At 48.8% G+C, this 15,540-nt stretch overlaps 1 protein-coding gene across 2 annotated transcripts in view; it reads left to right on the top strand.

Moving 5' to 3' along the window:
* The window catches only part of POLR2B (RNA polymerase II subunit B), a 726,171-nt gene that overhangs the window by 409,624 nt on the left and 301,007 nt on the right, over window positions 1-15,540 (top strand). For both annotated transcript variants that reach the window (XM_077475735.1, XM_077475736.1), the window contains one exon: window positions 10,157-10,268. In XM_077475735.1, coding sequence (XP_077331861.1) covers window positions 10,157-10,268 — 112 coding nt within the window. The remainder of the gene's footprint in view (window positions 1-10,156; window positions 10,269-15,540) is intronic.

Genomic DNA, 15,540 nt, shown 5'->3' with positions numbered 1-15,540 from the left:
ATGTAAAATAATGCACCAAGGGAAGAAAAATCCCATGAGCGAGTAAAACATTGGGAGTACTGTTAGGCAGTTCTACAGAAGCAAAAAAATTGGGGGTACTTATTTCAGATTGCAAAGTGAGTAAACTGTGTGGCTAGGCAGTGGGAAAGTGAATAGAATTCTTGGATGTGGAGGCGTGGCCTTGCACCGGGTTGTGATGGCAGCCTAAGTGGTGAGCTCCGACACCTAGGGCTTGATTCAGCTTACCATTAGTGAGAGCGCACACTTTTTGGACAGAGAACATGCCTGGAAGAAGCTCCTCGGGCACCCGATCACAAATGGACACTGGCACACAGTTAAGCTGGAATATTCCAGCTCTATTCCACACCCAGCAAACACTCTCAGGCCTCAAATCATGTTGCAGGGAGCCATGCTGTCTCATCGGATAACACAGGAGCAGCAGGGGCTGACAGTCTGGCCCTTCACCGCTTCCCAGCTTAGCTGACTTAAAGCTAGTGGTACTGGACAGTAAAAACACGCTGTCAGCAGCGATCTTAGTTTTTTAAACAGATCTGAGAGCAGTGGCTTCTCGCTTGGAGCACATTGAGTCTGCGGTCCTAAATCTTGGCACACCTCTCCAGCAGGTACAGAGAACCACTATTTATTCCCAGCACCTAATTGATATGAACCGCCACCTTGGCACCCGTGGAGATGGAAAGGTGTCACAGGGCACTCAGACCTTGAGGGCAAGACACTGACCCTCCCAAGGACACTGTAATGCTGCTTCGTCATCTTTATACACAAAAAAGATATGCTATGCCTAGCATGTACTCATGGGCAACTTAATCATGATGGGGTACTCATACAAATCTTTAAAGATCTGTCCGCCGTTACTCTCCAGCATCTCTACACCCTCCTCTCACCGTTCTGCGTGACAGGCATATTGTGTATTGTTGGAAATTCCCCTTCTGTTTAACAGCCATGGTGGGACAACTTTTGTCTTTCTTGCGAACACCGGCGGAACTTCAGGCCTTCTGTGACACCCTAGGAATCCCAAGGGTGGCTATCAGATTGGTACAGTTCCTTCCTGCAATCAGAACTCTGGATCAACGCCCATTCTGATGCAAGGCCGCGTACACATCACAACAGGCTAAGACTCAGCAGATCCTCTTCTGACTCGCCCCTAAGAGGCTAAGGGGACAAGGATACAGACCACAGTTCCAGGTCTTCGCCTTTCTGAATTAGACGCAAGGCAAAACACTGAAAACTTTTCCATCATCCGTGAGTTGGTATCTTAACCCGGCCCCTTTTAGGCCCCGGGCCTTTGGAAATGCTTGCTGACCTTTGTTAGAGCATTAATACAGGGGTGCCCCTGTCATGGGATAGAATGTGAGGCTTGTGTAGGTCCTCAGACGATTTGCAGTGGTACGAGGATCCTTTGTAGGAGAAGCAAACTGCAAAGGGAAAGTGGCAGCGGTATGGGTTGTGTAGCTACTGTAGTATCTGTAGGTGGGGCTTCCTTGGTGCGGAAGTAGTTTTACCACTTGTCATATGGGAGGGGGGGCTCTTCAGGACATGGGACTAGGGAGCAGTTGATCCTATCCATCTGCAGCTTCTCTATGGGGATTGGGGGCCTCACAATCTATCCCACAACAGGGGCTCCATTTATTCTGTAAAAAAATTGTTATACTATTATAGTTTTATACTTTGTTGTCAACCAATGAACCTAACTTTATTTTTTTTAACCATCTGATGTCTTTTGGTTCATATCATTTGTGATCCTACCTCTTCATGGTAAAATGGGGAAATTACATATTTCATACCTTATTTTTCTATTGGGTTGTTTAACCACCTCAATACACAATACACCTCAATACACAATACACCTCAATACACCTCAATACACAAAGACCAAATAATATACACTAATGTGGGTTATTTTTACCAAAGATAATTTCTTTGTCATAAATTTTTGCAAATTAGTAATTTTTCTTTATAAATTTTGGCCAAAACCTATAGTGCTGCATATCTTTGGTAAAATTAACCCACATTAGTGTATATTATTTGGTCTTTGTGAAAGTTATAGGGTCTACAAACTATGGTGCCAATCACTGAAAATTGATCACATCTGATCAGGCCTTCAGTACATCAGGTGTATCTCATTTCTTGAGACACTAACAAGTCAGGAAAGTACAAATACCCCCCAAATGACCCCTTTTTAGAAAGTAGACATTCCAAGGTATTGAGTAGCATGGTGAGTTTTTTTGAGTTGTAATTTTTTCCCACAATTCTTTGCAAAATGAAGCTTATTGTCATATCAGGTTTTTTTCTCACACACCGCATATGCATACAACAAATTACACCCCAAAATACATTCTGCTACTCTTCCCGAGTGTGGAGATACCACATGTGAGACTTTTACACAGCCTGGCCACATACAGAACACCAACATTGAAGTAGTACATTCAGACGTTCTACGAGAAAAAATGACGCATTTCATTTCACAACCACCTATTACACTTTTGAAGGCCCTGGAGTACCAGGACAATGTAATTTCCCATAAAATGACCCCATTTTGGAAAGCAAACACTCCAACGTATAATCCGTGAGGCATTTTGAATGGTTCATTTTTTTCCAGAAGCTTTTGAAATATGTGGAAAAAAATTAAAACGTGTTTTTTGTAATTTTTTTTTTTTTACACAAAGTTGTCAATTTATAAGATATTTATAACACAGCATGTATATAGCAAAAAATACACCCAAAACACATTCTGCTACTCCTCCCGAGTATGGCAATACCACATGTGTAGGACCTTTACACAGCCTGGTCACATAGAGAGGCCTAACATTGAAGTAGTACCTTCAGGCGTTCTAGGAGCATAAACGACACACCTAATTTCATTCCTACCTATCACACTTTTGAAGGTCCTGGAGCACCACAGTGCAATTACCCACAAAATGGCCCCATTTTGGAAAGCAAACACCCCAACATATATTCTATGAGGCATGGGCTGCAAATAGTTACTCGGGTACTCTGATGGGCTGCAAATAGTTACTCAGGTACTCTGATGGGCTGCAAATAGTTACTCGGGTACTCTGATGGGCTGCAAATAGGTACTCGGGTACTCTGATGGGCTGCAAATAGGTACTCTGGTACTCTGATGGGCTGCAAATAGGTACTCGGGTACTCTGATGGGCTGCAAATAGGTACTCTGGTACTCTGATGGGCTGCAAATAGGTACTCGGGTACTCTGATGGGCTGGTGACGGGTACTCGGGTACTCTGATGGCCTGGTGACGGGTACTCTGGTTCTCTGATGGGCCGTGAGTGACATGTACTATGAGGGGCGGTGACAGGTCCTCTTTATGGGGGGCGGCAATCAGTGTGATTGGTGTACACTGTAAGCAGTAACGAGATGTTACTGCAATCTCCTCCTCACACACGATTGGTGTGTGAGGAGAACCCGGTAACATCTAGTTACCGTGGTTTGTTTACATTTTAGTGATCGGCTGTGAAACGATCACAACCGATCACGTGGGTAAACAGCCTGCCAATGGCTGTTTACCAGCGTCGGTGACGAGCAGTGTTCCCGGGGAACTCGCCGCCACTGACGTGATCGCGTGCATGCACAGTGGGGGTGTGACCATCTGTGAAGTCACGGCCGATCACGTGTTAAACAGCCATGCACAATGGCTGCTCACTACCTTCGGTGGCGAGCGGTGTCTCCGTGGCACGCCGCCACCAAGGAAACAGAAATGCGCGCACACGATCGCACGCATTCCCTGTTTAAACGGGAGGACTTCATATAACGCCCTCCCGCCACAATAGGTCCACCGCCTGGCCGTCATTTGACAGCCGGTGGTCGGAAAGTAGTTAAGCAGTTCTGGTCCGCCCACTACCTTTACGGCTGCGTGAAACAACGTACCTGTACGTTCGCAGTTCCTGGTCTGGGGTGCATGACCGCTGTGATTGGCCACCTGCAATCATTCAAGGGAATTACAGAAAGGCGGCCTGCCTATGTAAACAAGGCAGACCGGTTAAAAAGCACACTTAGTAACACATTTAACTCTGCCCCTGATAACCCCATTCCCTGCCAGTATCATTTATCGTGTCAGTGCATTTTTTTTTATTTTTAGCACTGATCACTGTATTGGTGTTACTGGTCTCCAAAAAGTCAATTGGTGTCCAATTTGTCTGACAAAGTGTCGCAGTCCCGCGAAATATTGCTCATCACCGCCGTTACTAGTAAAAGTCCCTAAATCTATCCCATAGTTTGTCGACGTGATAATTTTTTGTGAAATCAGTATACGCTAATTGACCTAAATTGATGAAGAAATTTTTTGGATGTTTTATAGCAGGAAAAAAAAAATTTAGAGCGCAAAAAACAGACAGATCAAGTACCACCAAAAGAAGGCTCTATTTGTGGGAAAATAGGACATAAATTTTGTTTTGGTACAATGACGCAGTGCTGTATCTCCAAAAATGGCCTGATCGTTAAGGGTGTAAATTTTTCCAGGGCTGAAGTGGTAAAACGGTCAGTACTGTGTAGGCGATAGGGTTGCTCATTTACAGTTTATACCTTTTTAGATTTAAGGATCTTTTCTTTTTTTTTTTTTTCCTCTGTGCCTGGTCTTCTTTTCTGCTAAATATCATGTATGCTGAAACATACCCATATCTTTGTTTCTGTGTTGATTCAGCTATGAAAAACTTGGGCCAGGTTTTAGAAATCTGATTTTTTTGTACTCACAGGAAAAAACCTTTTCTCTGTAATTCACAGACCGACACAGCTCCTCTCTTAGCCATTGGGTTGTTATGCCCACCTTTAGGAGAATACTAGGCATTACATGTTATGTAACACACAGAATTTTCCAGTCCCACCCAGGGGCCGGTCCCTTGGATAACAATTCTCCAGCCTGCCATGTAGTCATCAGCGCGTCAACAAGCAGTATAACATAAAGAGAGCAAGGAGGGGCGGGTGCGGTGTCGGTCGGTGAATTACAGAGAAGGATTTTGCGGTGAGTACAAAAAAAAAATCACATTTTCTCTTATATTCACCGACCGACACAGCTCCTCTCTTAGCCATTGGGACGTCTCCAATTAGTGCCAAACAAGGGGTGGGAAAACAGCATAAAACTTCATCCACCATGGCAAGTGGGAACTAGTAACTTTACCCACAAAAAACAGTGCATGGGGAAAAAAACACCACAAAACCAGGGTTCCCTCAACAGGAGTGACTACCCACAACTGCACCAAAAACTGCGGAATGTAATGCAACAGTGCATTAACTTAACGGTACTGTTTTTACCCAAAAACCAGGAAAAAATAAATATTGCTTACCCACTTGCAACTATGCGGCCCCCTGCAAAACTTTGCGGCTAAAACAGGCAGCAGCCGATGCACTGATGTCTGCCTTGTAGATCTTGGGAAGCGTGTGGACAGACGACCAAGTCACCGCTTTACACACTTGAGCGACCTTGGTGTTGGAAGGCCCAAGACGTTCCGATTGTCCTTGTGGAGTGGGCCGTGACCAGAAAGGGAGGCACCTGCCCCTTCAAGGCGTAGGCTTGTACTACAATCTGTCTGAGCCACCTGGAAATGGTGGCAGACGAGACCGCCATGCCTTTCTTTGGACCAGCCACCGAAACAAACAGCGTCTCTGACTTCTAAAAGGGAGCCGTGGCAGATAAATACACCTTGAGCCCGAACCACGTCCAGAGCGTGAAGGGCCACCTCCTTAGGATGTGTCGGTTTAGGACACAGAGATGGTAACACAATGTCCTCATTGATGTGAAACGCAAAGACCACCTTCGGCAAAAAGGACGGTTGCGGACGCAACACCACCTTATCCTTGTATATAACCAGATAGGGTGACTTGAAGGACAGGGCCGCCAGTTCTGAAACCCTCCTGGCCGATGTAATGGCCACTAGAAAGACCACTTTCTGGGAAAGAGTCAACAGAGGGATCTCCCTGATATTTTCAAATGGTGGTTTTTGCAGCGCCGATAACGCTAGGTTCAGATCCCACTGGGGTAACGGTGGACGCACTGGAGGGACTACATGTCGCACCCTTGAACAAAGGTACTCACCAGTGAGTTAGATGCAAGGGGTCATTGAAAAAATACAGCCGAGGCTGAAATTTGTCCTTTAATGGTGCTTAATGCCAACTTCTGGTCTACTCCTTGCTGAAGAAACAGCAGGATCCTGGTTATAGAAAAGGAGCGCGAAATCCATCCTTTCCTCTCGCACATGGAGATTTAAGCCTTCCAGGTACGATGAATAATCTTCCTAGAAGAGTATTTCCATGCTCTCAACATAATGGGGATCACAGAGTCCCACAGACCCTGGTTCCTCAACACCTGGCTCTCAATAGCCTTGCCGTTAAAGCCAGCGATGGTAAAGCAGGATGGAGAAGTGGACCTTGAGACAGAAGGTCCTCTCGTAACGGCAGTCGCGAAGGGGCATCTGCCACCATTTGCACTAGGTCTGCGTACCAAGGATGCTGAGGCCAATCTGGGGCGACCAGAATTACTGGGATCCCCTCAACTTCCACTCTGTGGAGCAGAAGTGATAGCAGCTTTAGTGGAGAAAAGGCATAGATCAGCTGATACGGAGCCACCAATGCGTCCGACCCGTCTGCCCAAGGATCTCTTGTCCTTGACACGAATCTCTGCACCTTTCCGATTGAGACTGGAGGCCAGCAGATCCACGTCTAGTGTGCCCCACCGCAGGCATAGCAACCTGAATATCTCCGGATGCAACACCCATTATCCTGGGTCCAGCATGTGGCGACTCAGTCCACCTGGCAGTTCTCCACTGTAAATGGCCGACAATGGCCCACCGACGTATGTGAGCGACCTCCCGTGCGGCGGCTGAGCTGCTTGTTCCTTGGTGATACGCCACCGCAGTGGCGTTGTCTGACTGGATCCTGATCGGACGCCCTCGCAGTCTCATCGACCATGTGGAGAGGCATAGCCTGATTGCTCTCAGCTCGAGCAGATTGATTGGCAATTTGGATTCCTCCGTCGACCCAGAGGCCCTGAGCTGACAGAACCCCCATCACAAACGCTGGGTTGGTACTACCACCAACTTCTTTTGGTTTTGCAGGCACCCAAATTCTTGCAGGGTCTGCATGGTGATGGCCACATCTGCCTCAGAGGAGGAAGATTCACTCAGGAGATCATCAAGGTATCCCACGATCGCGATCCCAGGTTGCCGCAGCAATGCCAAAACTGGAGCCAATACCTTGGTAAAGACTCGTGGGAGCAACAAACTGATAGTGGGCTTCCCTGACTGCAAACCACAGAAACTTCTGATGCCAGAGGTATATGGGTATGTGCAGATACGCATCCTGGATGTCTAAGGATGCCAGGGAGTCCCCTTGATGGAGTGCAGTGACTACTGAGTGAACTGATTCCATTCTGAACCTCTGCACTTTCACAAAGTGAGTGCTTTTAGATCCAAGATTGGATGTACCCCTTCCTTCTTGGGAGCTACAAACAGGTTTGAGTAGAACCCCTGAAAACGTTCAGATTCCAGAACAGGTACAATCACCCCGCGATTCAGCATGTCCCTTACGGCCCGCTTCCCGGGAGTCGGGAGAACGGGAATGCTGGAGGGGAAGAATCTGTTTGGCGGCCAAGCGAGAAACACTATCTTGTAGCCTGAGGAAATCAGATTGCAGACACATTGGTCTGACAAGCGAGAGGACCACCGGGCTGCAAACTCCAAAGGCGACTCCCCCACCCGAGACATGGTTGGTGGCAAACCTTCATGCAGTAGCACTTTTGTTCGCATGCTTGTTAGGCTTGCGGTTCCAGGGACGTTTCTGTCCTTCCATGGACATCCTGTCGGGCTGGGGACGTTTGGCCAAAGCTCTGGGCGGACGAAAAAGCAGTTTGAGCGGAAAAGGAGGGCCCTTGCCTACGGCGTGGCTCCTTAGCCTTCCTGGCTTGTGGGAGTAGTGTACTCTTGCCACCAGTGGCATACTTAATGTTATCCAAAGAGGCTCCAAAAAGCCGGTCGCCAAGGAAGGGAAGATCCGTCTGGGCTTTCTTGGATGCCTGGTCAGCAGACCAGCATTTTAACCAAATCGGGCGCCTCAGCACTGAACAACAGAGGGAGAGTATCCAGGGCCACGTCGCAAACATACTTGAGGTCTTGCACTAGTTGGTCTGCTAGTTCCACACAGACAGCAGAAGCCGGTTGTTCTCCCAATTCGCAGTGCAACAACTTTGCCCACTCAGTGTCTGCGACACAAGTGCAGATGCAAGTACTGGTCGCGTGGCTGACCCCACAACTGTGAACAAGGAACGAGCCACTGCCTCGGCCTTCCTGTCTGTGGTATTCTTAAATGCAGGAGTCCCCTCTACCGGGATCGTGGTTACTTTGTTTAACCTGGATATACTGGGGGGTCCACGACAAGGGGAGCTGACCACTTTTTGAGAAGGCTCCTCTCGAAGGGGTAATGCACCGCCATGTATTTGGGGACCAAAAAGGTCAGTTGCGGTCTACCCCATTCTTTGTAAATGAACTTGTCAAAATTAGTCAGATACGGGAACACCTTGGGTGCACCGGCTGGCTTACGGGACCCAAAAGGGGCTACCTCAGCAGAGGAATCTGCTGGCTCCTGAATCTTCATTGTATCATGCACAGCTGTAATAAGTGCTCCAACAAGCGCTTTGTCGTGCACGGACTTGGACGGGGACTCATCCTCACTGTGTGAACGGTCCTGGTCAGCATCATCTGAAACGACAGAGCAGGGGTCACCAGCCTCAGCAGGGCCCAAGTCTGCGTCAGAGCTCTCCTCAGAGGCCGGGGTGGGGGGCAGGGGCCACTTTTTAGCACTTTGCAGCCACGCCCTGCCTCCATCTTGGCAACAAACAAATTGAGGACCGCTGACAAGGTGTCCAAGGGCACTGCGAATTCCGCAGGTGAACCGGTTTCAATTGCCTAGATTTCAGGGGGAAAAACGCCAGTTTCTGAAGCCACGCTGACCCTACCCTGTCTGCCACCGAATGGCACTTAAGACAGTGACAGTCCCACCCTCCTTACTGCTGCTGCCTGAGGGGCTCTTTCCTGCAGGACTCGCCAACGTGAAGGGTTGTGCGCTATCCAGTCTCTGTTGGCTACCAGGTGCAGAGGAATCGGCTCTCTGTCGGTGGAAGCAGCTGCTAATGGCGCTGAAACTGCTCTGCAATGTGCTCAGGCTCAAAGAAAATGGCTGCCCAGCATTCAGCATAAGGACATAAAACACAGGGAAAATGACCGCACAGGAGCACATGCTGCCGCTAGAGAACACTAAAACGTGTTCAGGCTTCCAGAGAATGGCAGATGGCGTCAGTATAAGGACAGATCACAGGGAAAATGGCTGCCAAAGCCCAGGAGAGCCTGTTTTCTGCTTTCCCTTGCCCATACCTAAAATGGCCGCTGATGCAAAAACCATGAGGGACAGACACAGTGGTGGTGAAACAGTGCTGCACAGGAGACGGGTACAGCCTCACAGGCACCTTCCAGGGACATGAAAAACAGGACACAGCCCGACCCCCCCCCCAGGAAAATGTGACAGACATCAGTAGCCCGGTCATATGTGTGCCCCGGAGTATAAAAGCTCACGACCACCACTGGAGCTGAGGTTCCGTCGTGGCCGGCCCATCGCGGCTCTGCGACCTGCACACGCTTGATGGCCAGGCTGGAGAGACTACAAGGATAAGTGTATCCAGCCTGTCACCCAGATCACAGGATCTATCATCTTGCGCAAAAAGCCAAGCTTCTGCAGAAAATGGACGGATGCGCCCGTCAGGGTTCCTAGGTCCCTTTTCCTTCACTAGGCAAAATAAAACTGACTGCATGGCAGGCTGGAGGGTTGTCACCTAAGGGACCGCCTCCTGGGCGCGACTGGAATGTTCTGTGTTTTACATAAAATGTAATGCCTAGTATTCTAGGTTGGAAGTAACAACCCAATAGCTAAGAGGAGCTGTGTCGGTCGGTGAATATAAGAGAAAAATTGTTTTATGTCATTGGGTTTGGGCATATCCAGTTTGTCCAAAAGGAATAACCTAAAGAGCAACATTTTAGGATCTCCTACTGTTGAGAGGGGCGGGTAGAATTAATGTTAGGTGTTAGGTTTATGTTTTTCTTCAATTACCAAATATTCCTCTTTCTGCTATTCTCAATTGTAGTGCTACAAAGATATTTGTGAACGGATGCTGGGTTGGAATACACAAGGATCCAGAACAACTGATGAATACACTTCGAAAGCTGCGTCGTCAAATGGACATCATTGTGTCGGAGGTAAATTCTGCTAGCCATAATATTTACATTTTCTTGTGTGTTTTCGACTGCACAATAAAAATATCAATGATAAATAAAAATTGTGTGTGTAACACAGTAAGAATAGAGATTAAAGCAGAGCTCCACCCTAAAGTGGACCTTCCGCTCATTGGAACCCTCCCCCCCCCCCCTCCGGCGCCACAATTGGCACCTTTCAGGGGGGAGGGGGGTGCAGGTACCTGTACAGTACAGGTATCTGCACCCACTTCCAGCGTAGATTCTGCAGAAGCTACGCCCCTTTCCGAAGGTCCCCCGCTGCCTGCTGGGAAACACACGAATCCCAGAGACAGCGGGGATCATCCTTATTGCGCAGCGCGACTCGCGCATGCGCAGTAGGGAACCGGGAAATTAAGCCGAAAGGCTCCACTTCATTGATTCCCATACCAAAGATTGCGGTGGCAGCACCCGAGAGACGATCGAGAGATCGGCTTCGGGTGCCGACATCGCGGGCACGCTGGGCGGGTAAGTGTCATTATTTTAAAAGTCAGCAGCTGCAGTATTTGTAGCTGCTGGCTTTAAAAAAAAAAAAACGGCGGACTCCCGCTTTAAGGTGATTAACCACTTGCAGACCGGACCATTTTGCTGGTCAAAGACCAGACCACTTTTTGCGATTCGGCACTGCGTCGTTTTAACTGACAATTGCGCGGTCGTGTGACGTGGCTCCCAAACAAAATTGACGTCCTTTTTTTTCCCACAAATAGAGCTTTCTTTTGGTGGTATTTGATCACCCCTGCAGTTTTTATTTTTTGCGCTATAAACAAAAATAGAGCGACGATTTTGGAAAAAAAAACACATTATTTTTGACTTTTTGTTATAATAAATATCCTCCAAAAATATATAAAAAAAACATTTTTTTCCCTCAGTTTAGGCCGATGCGTATTCTACATATTTTTGGTAAAAAAAATCGCAATAAGCGATTATTGATTGGTTTGCGCAAAAGTTATAGCGTTTACAAAATAGGGATAGTTTTATAGCATTTTTATTAATTTTTTTTTTTTTTACTAGTAATGGCAGCGATCAGCGATTTTTATTGTGACTGCGACATTGTGGGGGACCCATCGGACATTTTTGACACATTTTTGGGACTGCTATATAAATGCAGTGATTCCTGTGTAAATTACACTGGCAGTGAAAGGGTTAACCAGTGGGTGGCAGTGTAGGGGTTAAGTGTTCCTAGGGGTGTGTTACTAACTGTGGGGGGGTTGGGCTTTCATTTAGTGAACACTCATCTCTGCTCCAATCACATGGAGCAGAGATCAGCGTCACTAGTTGCTAGGCAGAATGGAGAAATGTGGTTTACACAGCATTTCCTCCATTCGGCCGCTCCGTGAGACGATCGCGGGGATGCCCGCGGCTATCGAGTCTGCGGGTCCCGCGACCGGACTCACGGGGGTCCTGACCAGCGCGGGAGCACGCCGCCGCCGGCGCGCTCCCAATGGCAGGGCGGCATTGAATATTGGACGTACCTGTACGCCAATATGCCTGCCCGTGCCATTCTGTCGACGTACATCGTCGTGCGCTGGTCGGGAAGTGGTTAAAGGATGACTTCTCAGTATGAAGTTCTGAAAAATCATAAACCATATTAAAGTATATATTTTATTGCAAAACCTTTACAGACATACTTAGTGGGGATCTGGGCCGCTGACAGAGGACCACCGATCCTCTTGAAGGGGGCCCACACAGGGAGGGGGGATTAGTGACAGACAATTTTCTCTCTTCCCTCCAGCAGATCAAAGCTGGGCTCCACCCTCTTCCTACTGCCAGCTCTTTATCTGCTGAGAAAGAGACAGCAATCTCACTTATACCCATCCCTTTGTGCTTTTGTGCTACCCCGCCCCCCCCTCTTCTCATTGCTGGCTCTGTTATCTCTGCTAGGTGGTGTAACTTTGTTTCTCTCCCTGCAGTTCTTCCTATATTACTTGTCCCAGCCTGTATCTTTTTTTTTTTTGCCCTGCTCTCTCTCCTGTTGCTCTGTCTCCCTGACAGTTGCAGCCTATCAGCTGTATTCCCATGAGGTGAAGAATTTACTGTTATCCCAGGTTCCATAGCTGCCTGTTATCTTGTCCTGGTGCAGTTTAGTGTGCTTTATGTAGCCTGGGCATTGCTCTCTTCTTCCCCAGACTGCTTCCTTTGCTTCTCTCCTACACTATTGGTTCCAACTACAAATCCATGTATCAATGCCTTCTATTTAACCATTTACTAACTGATCTGCCAGTAGTAAACACCATTTCTCTTTTGTTCATTGATGGACACAGCTCCAGTAATCTTGACCGTAGGGTTATTACGCCACTTTCAGGAGAGGACTAGGCAGAACATATAATAAATGTAAAAAAAAATAACTTTACAGTTCCTCCCAGTGGGTGGTCCCTCTGGTAATAACTCATTTTTTTTCTGCCTAGTGAAGAAGGACCTAGGCTCCCTGCCGGGACCATCGGTCCTAGGGATTTTTTTTCTGGCTTTTTGGCTTTTACGCAAGATTTTAAGATCCTGTTCGGATGGTAAGTACAGCTCTTCCTGCCTCGGTGGGACTGAGCAGCTGGGCATTCCCTGGATGGTCGATTAGGGGGTCCCTCTCTTCTCTCCCTGTCCCTACTTTACCTCCTCCCCCTCTGTGGGGAATGCTGCATGACTGGGTTGCTGAGCGGTGTGTGTACCTGAGCCAGGGGTCTCCTGGGGGCTCTGATCCTGGATTGGGGGCTGCACTGGTTGTTTGCGTCCCTGGGCTGTCTGTGGTCTTTCTGCTGGGGTCTGTGGGCTCTGTATGTGCTGCCACCATAGTGCTGTCTGCCGCTATTATCTCTGTTCATTCTCTGTGTACAGTTACTTGTCGGCCATTTTCTTTGAGTCTCTGTGGAAAGCATGGTCCGTAGCCATTTTCCCTGTGATTGTCCCTTATACAGGGTGCCTGGCGGCCATTTTTTTTGTAGCCTCAGCGTGGTTTTTCTCCTTGACGCTGGTTCCTGTACCTCAGAACAGCACTTTTTTTTGCTCTGGACACAGGCATCTGTATCGGCACGGTGCAGCACTTGGTCGGGGTGGGGAGTCCTGCGTTGGGGGCCCCTCAGTCTGCAGCAGCTAGGAGGGTGGGATTGAGCACCTTGTCCTAAGTCCCCAAGGGTGGCAGACAGGGTGGGTCAGCATGACATCAGAAACTGGTGTTTCTTCCCCTGTTCTCCCTGCAATTGCAACCGGCTTGTCTGCAAATAGTGCAGTGCCTTTGGACGCTTTGTCGGTCCTTGCAACTGCCAGGGTGGAGGTGGTGTGTGGGCGCAAAGGGTGGCAAAAAACGCCCCCCCCCCCCATCCTCTGGGGAGAGTTCTAACTCACTTGAGCCCCTCGTTGACAGGCAGCCCCTGCTCTGATGTGTCAGAGGACACTGACCAGGGCCGATCGGACAGTGAGGATGATTCCCCGTCCGGGTCCGCTCAAGACAAATCGCTAGTTGGAGCGCTTATCACAGCTGTGCGTGATACCCTGAAAATTCAGGATACAGCAGGATCCTCTGCTGAAGTAGCGGTCCTTTTTGGGTCCCGTAAGCCAGCCCGTACACCTGAGGTGTTTCCATATCTGACTTATTTTGATAAGTTCACATAGAAGGAATGGTTTAGCCCGCACCGGACCTTTTCGGTCCCAAAAATAATGGTGATGCGTTACCCCTTTTGAGGAGAGCCTTCTTAAGAAATGGTCAGCTCCTCCTGTCATTGACCCCCCCAGTATCCAGGTTAAACAAAGTAACCACGATCCCGGTAGAAGGGACTCCTGCATTTAAGGACCCTACCGACAGGAAGGCTGAGCAGTGGCCCCTTCCCTGTTTAGGGTGGCGGGGCCTGTCTGACTCTGATTTCAACTATGTTGAAGGCACAAAAATCTTCTTCTCGGAAGATGTACCATTGTACGTGGAAGGCTTATATCTGCATGTGTGAGGAGATGGGGTGGCATCCGCACTTATTCCGTTTCCAGGATCCCTGCTGTTCCTACAGCGAGGAGTAGACCAGAAACTGGTCTTAAGCACCATCAAGGGACAGATATCAGCCTTGGCTGTTTTTTTCCAATGACCCCTGGCATCTCACTCTCTCTAGTGAACACTTTTGTACAAGGGGTCCGGCATGTAGTCCCTTCGGTGCGTCCACCCTTGCCTCCATGGGATCTGAACCTGGTGCTATCGGCACTTCAGAAACCGCCGTTTGAGAACATCAGGGAAATTCTCTTGTTGACTTTCTCAGAAAGTGGTCTTCCTAGTGGCCATTACTTCGGCCAGGAGGATCTCGGAGCTGGCGGCCTTGTCTTGCGAGGTGCCCTATCTTGTTATCCACAGGGATAAGGTGGTGTTGCATCTGCAACTTTCTTTTCTACCGAAGGTGGTTTCGGCTTTCTCTTATGTTCACTGACTGACACAGCTACTTTAATTTAATTCAGACAATCGTGTTACGCCACCTTCAGTAGAGGACTAGGCAGAACATGCGAACATGTACAAAAACCAGAACCTCACCTCCCTCTCTTCTCTCCCCGCCCCACTCCCCCCCCCCCCCCCCCTCCGTGGGGGATGCTGCATGGGCTGCTGAGCGTTGTGTGTGCACACAGGGGCCCCTGGGGGAGCTCTCACCTTGGGTGGGGGCTGCGCTGGGTAGCTGTGCCCTGGGTGTCTGTTCTCTCTCCCGTAGGTGTCTGGAGGGCTGTAGCGATGTCTGCCGCCATTTTTTCTGCCTGCGTTTCACTGTCCCTCTCTGTATACAGTGCTTTGGCGGCCATGTTTGGTGTGACCAGGGAGAAGCATGGTCGGAACCATTTTTTAATGAAATACTTGTATAGCGCACAATGTGAACTGAATCGCCTCTAGGCCTCTGTAGTTTGGCCATTTTTCCTGTGATTATGTCCTTTATACTGGACGCTCAACGGCCATTTTGTTGTTGCCTAGTGCATTTTACATGCCCAGCGCTGATCCCTAAGGCTCAGAACAGCGTGGTTTCACAGACACCTGGGAGCTGACACAGGCACACCTACCTGGACTGCACAGAACTCGGTCAGGATGGTGAGTTCTGCAGTGAGAGCCCCTCAGCCTGCAGCAGTTAGGACAGTGAATGGTCCCACCCTCCTAAGACCCCAACAGGTTGAAGACAGGGTAGGGTCAGCATGGCTTCCGAGACTGGTGTTTCTTCCCCCGAACTCCAGGCAATTGCAACCAGTTTGCCTGCAGACAGTGCAGTGCCTCTGTACGCTTTGTTGGTGATCCGTA

This window comes from Lithobates pipiens, unplaced genomic scaffold (genome assembly GCF_037356315.1).
Source record: "Lithobates pipiens isolate NorthernLeopardFrog02 unplaced genomic scaffold, aLitPip1_a1.2 Scaffold_13, whole genome shotgun sequence".
Lineage (NCBI taxonomy): Eukaryota > Metazoa > Chordata > Amphibia > Anura > Ranidae > Lithobates > Lithobates pipiens.
Note: the sequence above shows the minus strand (reverse complement) of the source record. Positions and strands in the feature narration are given on the sequence as shown.